The 8,040-nt window shown below is 45.7% G+C and overlaps 1 protein-coding gene across 1 annotated transcript in view; it reads left to right on the top strand.

Annotated features, from left to right (window-relative positions):
* EPDR1 (ependymin related 1) overlaps window positions 1–8,040 on the top strand; it is a 32,154-nt gene continuing 24,114 nt past the window's right edge. Inside the window, exon 1 of the mRNA XM_057733152.1 lies at window positions 1–581. Coding sequence (XP_057589135.1) covers window positions 283–581 — 299 coding nt within the window. The 5' untranslated portion in view covers window positions 1–282. The remainder of the gene's footprint in view (window positions 582–8,040) is intronic.

Below are 8,040 nucleotides of genomic sequence, written 5' to 3'. Positions count from 1 at the left end.
GAGAGCAAGTGAAAACAGAAGCTGCAGCGGGCAGCGGCCCAGGCAGAAAACAGCTCCCGCAGGATTCACCGGAGCCTTCCCAGGGCCCCGGTCCCGGCTCCAGGGCCTTGAGCGTCCTGATCCCAGCAGCTGTAGAGACCGCCGCCGGGAGCGGCAGCGGCTTGGCTGAGACCGCGCCCGGGCACAGTGCGAGAGAGCCCCGCGCCGCGCTCCTCCCGGGCTGCTCAGCGCCCCCTTGGGCTCAGGCTGGCCTTCTGGGGGCGGTGGGCGCGGCGGACGGCGATGCCGAGGCGCGCTCCCCTCCGCGTGGCCCGGCGGTCCCTGGGCGCCTGGCTGCTGGGCGGCCTCTGGCTCCTGGCGCTGGGCAGCCTCTGCGGCCTGGGGGCCGCGGCGCCGGGGGCCCGGGCCGGGAGCTCCCTGGGGGCTCAGCGCCCGTGCCAGGCGCCGCAGCAGTGGGAGGGGCGCCAGGTGCTGTACCGGCAGAGCACCGGGCGCTACAGCCGCGCCCTGCTCTCCTACGACGGGCTCAACCAGCGCGTGCGGGTGCTGGACGAGAGGAAGGCGCTGATCCCCTGCAAGAGGTACGCGGGGCGCCGGCGGCGCGGCCGGGGCGGCCCGGGGAGGGAGAGGTCGCGGGGGCTGCGCTGGGGCGCCGGGTTTCCAGCCGCTCGCGGCGCTTCGCTCCCATCCAAGACAAACTTCGCCGAGGGGATCGCTTGGGGACAGCACGGTCGGGAGCTGGGTGGCGGGCTGGGCCCATGGGGGCGGCCTGCTAGCGGGCAGTTGGTGAGACCCCGCGAGGCTGCGGCCGGTGAAGAAGGGACCCGCCGGGCGCCCCCTGGCCCAGGCTCGCGCACGTTCAAAGGCTGCTGAGTCAGCCTCGTGCCTCCTGGTGCCCCCTTCAGCCTAGGGCGTGTCTTCACTATCTCAGCTCTTCCAAGGAGCCATCTGCGAGGCAGACATGTAGAATATATATATATTTTACATTCCACACTGCAAAAGGCGTGTGGAATTAAAGAGAATAAAGTCATCACCCCGTCACAACCATTATAAGTTTGATCTACTCGCTTAAATTTTCTTTTAGGCAAGGTTTACCTTCTGTGATCAAAAAGCCTATATGTCTCTAACTTTTTTATATAACAGGATCTCTTATGTGTTCTTATTTGCCCTTTTATTAGTTGGCCCCTACCTATTTTTAACGGCTGCTCAATATGCCACACAAGGGTTATGCTACAATGTTTTTTAACCCCTGGTCTGATCATTCACCTTTCTGAATCTCTTGTGACAAAGGACACCCTCTTTCTGAGACCTCAGCTTGCTTCTGACCCCTTTAAGACCTGATTTCTATTTTGGGATCACCGCCTGTCAACTGCCCCCATTCCTGTTTCTCTGCCCATGTTCCTCCCAGGGCTATGCTGGCCTCTCCCTGTGGCATTTGCATCATTAGGAGACGCGTGTGAATGTGCACAGTTTAAAGCTCCAGTGGGCAGTAAGATGTGGGGCAGATATGATATCATTTCACCTAAAAGCTTTTGTTGAAGTATTCGGCATCTTGAAGACAGTAGGGAAGGGCCAGAGCCTTTCAAAGCAGTACATTCGAGAGTGCAAGATAGTACACGATGATTGTAAACCATGAATGCTCAGGAGGCCTGGAGCAGCCGAGTCATCGTGGGGAACTGGGAGTCTCTGTTCTCTTTCAAGAACATGAATGTTTTCTGTTAAGTCTGGAAGGACTTTGTAATAATAATAGCAACAACCAAGATCTGGGCACTTATGTACCAGGCATGGTGCTGAAGACATTCCACAGACCGTATGATTTAGTTTAAATCTCATAATAACTTGACAATGCAGGTTTTACGATCTCCATTTTATGGACAGAGAATCTGGGGTTGAGGGAGATTAGACAACTTTCTCAAGATCAAGAGCTGGGACTTGAGGAAGCTGAATGAATTCTGACATCTATGATATACCAGGCTCTTGTTCATTCGTTCATTCATTCAACATGCATTTTTTCCTGTCAGGGATTTTGTATAATTAGAGTGGGTCTTGAGCTTCAGGGAGGTCATGGTCTTGGGGATGGAATCACGTCAGTAAGAATTTCCATACAGTGGGGTGGGGGATGAGCTGGCTGTGAGAGCACCTCAGACAGGCACCTAACCCAGGCCTCCTGGAGGAGGTGGGACAACGCCAATTCCCAAAATCTCTGGACAAATTGACCATTAGAGGGAAGGGGGTGTGGAGGGAAGATGGGACCAAGGGGATGAGAGTGTATTCCTGGACATCCTGCTGCAGGCAGGGCTGAGACTATTCCAAGAACTGTAGGCCAATCACTGTTAGACTGAAGCACAGAGTATGGTGGGAGGTTTGGGATCCTGGGAAGGATGTACTAAACAGTTGGGGGATACGCTCCCCCAATGCTGCCATGATTGGGTTATATAAAGAGCACCGGATGTATGGTTGAGAATAAAGGAGAACAAAAGAAGCCAAAACATGACCTAGGAGATGTTTGTAGAGAGATCCAGGTGAAAGATGGGAGTGGCAATGGTGGTGGTGAGAAGTGGATGCATTAGGAAAGTATTGAGGATATTGAAGAGGCTTAGTGAAGGAGGTGCAGATAGTTAGATGGTATGCTGCAGGGTGGTGAGGGGGAGGGAAGAGTCGTTTTTGGCTTCTGAAGCTAATGGTACTGATGGCATGGAGTAGATGGTGATGCTATTCACTGAGGTGGGCTTTGGCTTTTTGCACTTCTGATGAAGGCTCAAGTGCTTCTCATTGTCTGCGTTGCCAGGAAGCCTTGTACAGTAGTATTGCTGAATAGTCATGTCGAAGATGGACTGAGATGGCCCAAAGCACACCGCTGACACAGAGGAGTGTGGCCAGGACAAGGATAGGGTGCATGTCCCCACCCCAAGATACTATTTTCACAATGTAAGGGCTTAGGCTTTAGAGTTAGATAAATCTGCCTCTGAATTCAGATTCCTAATGTGGGTCTTGGGTAAGTTACTGGATGGGAATATTACTAATGCCTAATGTATTGCTTTGTTGTGGGGATGAAATGAGTTCCAGTATGTACAGCACATAGCGCAGTGTCTGACATGTAGTGCAGAAGGTGCTCAGCATGCGGCCACAGCTGTCCCCATCACCACCACCACCACCATCATCATTGCCATCCTGGTGAAAGTACCACAGCCCAGAGATGCCCTGCCAGCCCCGTGGGCTCAGACACTTGATCCGGCAGCACACTCAAGGGAGATGACTGGGAGTAAACAAGTTCAAATGCTACACTCTATATTTCAGTGAGTGCTGTAGCTGGCATGGGGGCCAGAATTCTCAAATCTGACTAGGTCATTCTCTCCCTGTAGGCAGAACTATGTGGAGAGCCAAATTCTAATCAGGAGGTTGTGAGCAAAGAGTTGGAGCAAATTCATGGAGTCTAATGATTGCCTGCTCCAGGCTAGGCTGTGTGCTGGATGTGGAGCTTTCCATCATGCATAAGACAGGCCATCCCAGGGTAATCAGGCTAAGATAAAGTAATGCATCATTTTTACAGAGTGGTGCTTTGTCTCTGATTCTATGCTCTTCCAACACTGCTGGTCTAGACTCCCTTCACTCTGCATGGAGCCTTGGAGGGTACTCCTCAGGTAGTCTCAGCAACCCTTCTTCTTCTGTGACTCCATGATCAATTAATATAGTTTTCGGATATATGTATTATATCTTTGGTGGGGTCATGGCCAAACCTTGCTGGCCTAGAAGCTTTTTTGTCCCCCCTGTGGTGATTTCTTTCTTTCTTTTTTTAATTGAAGTATATTTGATTTACAGTGTTGTGTTGGTTTCTGGTGTACAGCAAAGTGATTCAGTCATACATACATATATCCATGTTCTTTTCCATATTCTTTCCCATTATGGTTTATTACAGGATATTGAATATAGTTTCCTGTGTCCGTGTGATGATTTGTCATTTCTCTGCCCTAATCCGTCAAGTGTTGATTTCACAGTTTAGCCTTAGAAGGGCATTTTATTCCCCTTCTTTCCAGTTTCTTGGCAAGGTTCTGTCTCACAGTCCCATCTCTGGCCCTAAGTCAGATGTGGAAAAGAATGTTTAGTACATAAATGTGTTTTTAAGCTCTTTAAATGTAGATTTGTTGGAACAAACTCAGAAACTTTTTCAGGTATTAGCAATCTGGCCAAGAAACCAGATGTTATTTGAAGAAAATATGGATGGGTTGTCTCTTCATATTTATTAGTAAGTTGAGAAGTAAGTTTTAGAATTGGATCAACTTCTTAAGATTTTTATTTTGCATCCAGATAGTTATGGAAAATCCCACTGATAGTTACTGTGGAGTGACTAGGATTTTCCAGGCTTTCTTCTCCCTGAGATGATGGAAAAGATTAAATAACTTTACAAGCTTCAGATAAGACAAGCCTTAGCAGAGAATGGGAAATATTAGTAATTGATACTATTTTGTTTTCTGGTTCCAACTGTCTTTCCTGTAAACTCACAAGTATTACATCTGGAAGACTGAAAGAAAAGCAAGATTATTTTGTATATCAGTAACATAGTGAACTTTATGGGAGAAGCAATGTAGAGACTGAATGAATTTTGTTAGGTTACCAGTAACTTACTGCTCCCATTTACAAAATGGTGGATTGGGAGTTGGAATTAATGAAACAGTGAGCAGAGAGGCATTAAGAGAATATGCTTTGGTAAGTTAGGGCTATGTCTTGGAAGACTATTCAACTACCAATCCTGCATTCTTGGGGAATTTTTTTTGGTAAAAGATTTTTTTTTTTTTTGGTAAAAGAAAAATATGTCTTAAATGGAGTGACAAGTGGATTCTTATTCAAGTTCTGATCAGTTCATCTCTGTCTCAAATTTTCCAGAGCATTCTATTTCTTAGAGAACAGAATATTATTTCTCTCCTCTATTCTCGGAGAAAACCACCTAGTGTAGTGGAGAGAGCATGGACATCCACGTAGACAGTCGTGGGATGCCAAACATGGCTTCTAATCCTGGCTTCACCCCCACAAGGTCCCTCTCTTCTCAGAATGTCAGTGTTTTCCATCTCAATTTGATTTTAATGATGTCTCCAATGTTTATACTAAGTAATATTTAGGACTTCCTCCTTAAAAGCTAGGTACAGGTAAGATTAAATGATACCATGAGAGTACTACTTGTACTTTTATTATATTAGGCTGATTCCTCTTTCACCAAGAGGCAATGAACTTGACGTAGATTCTAAATTTTCTCAACTTGTCACTTTGTGTAGATAAATTCAGAGTTCTCTTTCTTCCTTCTCCTTTTCACCTAAGCTTGTGTTCATGAGCAGAGAGAAAAAGGACTGCCCTTAAACGCTTTGGGTGCAAACTCAGAAGGCTGTCCTCTCTGTGGAGGCTCCTTGTATACTAAGGGATTGAATGGGACTATTTACAGAAGTGCCCCTCCAAGGATCTGCCGTGGAAGATTAATTCCAAAGGAAGTTATCACAGTAGGCAACTTCAATAATCATTTGTGTTTGAGAATCAGGATAAGATTTCCTTCCCCCTCCAAATGTGTACTACAGTTTTATTTTGAAACTATCTCACACAGAAAAGTTGCAATTATAGCCCACAGCCATTTGTCCCCCTGAATTATTTGAGAATGAGTTGCCAACTTGATATCCCCACAACCCCCCAATACTTCAGTGTGTGTTTCCTATACATGGGGACATTGTCCTGCATAACTGCAACACAACCATACAAATCAGGAAGTTAACATGGATTCACTTCTACCATCTGAAATTCAGGTCTCATTCATGTTTTGCCAGTTGTGCTTTTTTATGTTCTAGTAGCAGAAGGATCCAGTTTATATTCAAGCATTGTGTTTAGGTATTGTGTCTTTTTAGTCTCTTTCTGTCTGGAACAGTTCCTCATTCTTTCTTGCACTTCAGTACTTTGAAGATGACAGGCCAGTTATTTGGTATCATCTTCCTTGATCTGGGTTTGTCTGATGTTTCCTCATAATTATCACAGAGGTAAAACTCTGTCCCTATTGCATCTGGATATTTACTTTGATCACTTGATTGTCTGATGTCTGCAAGGTTTCTTTAGTGTGAAGTGACACTTTTATACTTTGTAATTCATAAGTATTTTATGGGGAGATATACCTATATATTGTAATAAATTTATTTCTTTACTTATTGGCTGCATGGGGTCTTCATTGCCCACTTGCGGTAGCTTCTCTTGTTGTGGAGCATGGGCTCTAGGCATGCAGGTTTCAGGAGTTGCACCACATGGGCTCAGTAGTTGCAACTCGCGGGCTCTAGAGCACAGGCTCAGTAGTTGTGGCACACGGGCTTAGTGCTCTGCAGCATGTGGAATCTTTCCGGCCCAGGGATTGAACCTGTGTCCCCTGCATTGGCAGGCGGATTCTTAATCACTGCGCCACAAGGGAAGTCCCAGGAGATATATTTTTTATTTACTTTTTTTGTTCACATTTACTTTTTAAAAATTTTTTTATTGTAGTATAGTTGATTTGCAATGTTGTGTTAGTTTCAGGTGTACAGCAAAGTGAATCAGTTATACCTATACATGTATCGACTTTTTTTAAGATTCTTTTCCCATATAGGCCATTACAGAGTATTGAGTAGAGTTCTATAGGGAGATATTTTAAGACCATGTACATATCCCATTCTCCATTAAAGTTTCAAGTTATTCGTTTATTTGTATCGGCATGGACGGAAGGATTCTCATTGAATTGCATTTGCTCTCATTGTTTATTTGGTGGGAACCTCTTCAAGTTGGCTTCTATGTTCTTTTTTTAAAATTAATTTTTGGGGCTGCATTGCATCTTCATTGCTGCGCTCAGGCTTTCTCTAGTTGCGGCAAGGGGGGCTACTCTTCCTTGTGGTGCACAGACTTCTCATTGCGGTGGCTTCTCTTATTGCGGAGCATGGGCTCTAGGCTTCAGTAGTTGCAGCACGCGGGCTCAGTAGTTGTGGTGCACGGCCTTAGTGGCTCCGAGGCACGTGGGATATTCCTGGACCAGGGCTTGAATCCATGTCCCCTGCATTGGCAGGTGGATTCTTAACGACTGTACCACCAGAAAAGTCCAGTTTCTATGTTCTTTTGACATGTCTCTCTTATTCTTTGAGCACTTCCTTGCTTTCTGGCAAGATATTCCAAGATCAGCTGTACTTTCCCTGCCAAAGTCTTGGAATAAGGCATTTCTCAAGAAGCTCTAGTTACTTTTACTGGAGAATAATATTAGGAAGCCAAGATCCCTGGTCTGCTTGTGCTCATGGCTTTTGGGTGGCACTGCTTCCAGGCCCTCTCTCTGGACAAAGCAAGATGATATAGATTTGAATACACACACACACAGAGTCACTCACACCTATATACACACATTTATAGCCACATTTATTTCTAAGCTTCCAATTCTAATACAAAGAGATATTTCTACCAATATCTCTAATTCTGATCCTCCATCACATGGATCATTCTAGTTTTCTCCTGTTCATTTTTTGTAACTCCCTTTTCAGTCAGTGAGAAAACTGGACGCCTTTATTCAATTGCAGTAGGTAACCATCAGGCATTGCTATGATCCTCTTTCCCTACATGGATGCCTTCCTCCTGGGCTCCGCACCCCAGGCCAGGCCATGCAGACACCTACCTTGGTTGGCCCTGCCTAATGGCTTTACTGAATTGTTTAATGAGGGGAAGGGAAGGTCAGGTTACATTTTTTCGTGTTTTTCTTTTGGATTTCTCTGGGTAATATCACTGTAAATCCCCAGGGAGATAAATTAGTATGAAATGTTCAACAAATTTATTTGATCCCGAGCCCTGTTTTGCATGGATCGGGCTCTCATTTGAAGAAATCCCGACTTTCCGAATTTCAGAAAAATTGCTCCTTTGCCCTTACTCCCTTCTCTTGGTCTCTGATAACTGGAGCCAGTATTTTCTTTTATTAGCTCAGGAAGTCTGACTGCTTGTGGCATTTTGATCCTCGAAAAATAAACCATGCTGATTTGCAATACTGAGTTTTTCTTCAAGAAAGAGGTTTTC

The sequence above is a fragment of the Hippopotamus amphibius genome, chromosome 4 (genome assembly GCF_030028045.1).
Source record: "Hippopotamus amphibius kiboko isolate mHipAmp2 chromosome 4, mHipAmp2.hap2, whole genome shotgun sequence".
Classification (NCBI taxonomy): Eukaryota; Metazoa; Chordata; class Mammalia; order Artiodactyla; family Hippopotamidae; genus Hippopotamus; species Hippopotamus amphibius.
The sequence above is the reverse complement of the archived record's forward strand: the minus strand, read 5'-3'. Positions and strand labels throughout refer to the sequence as shown.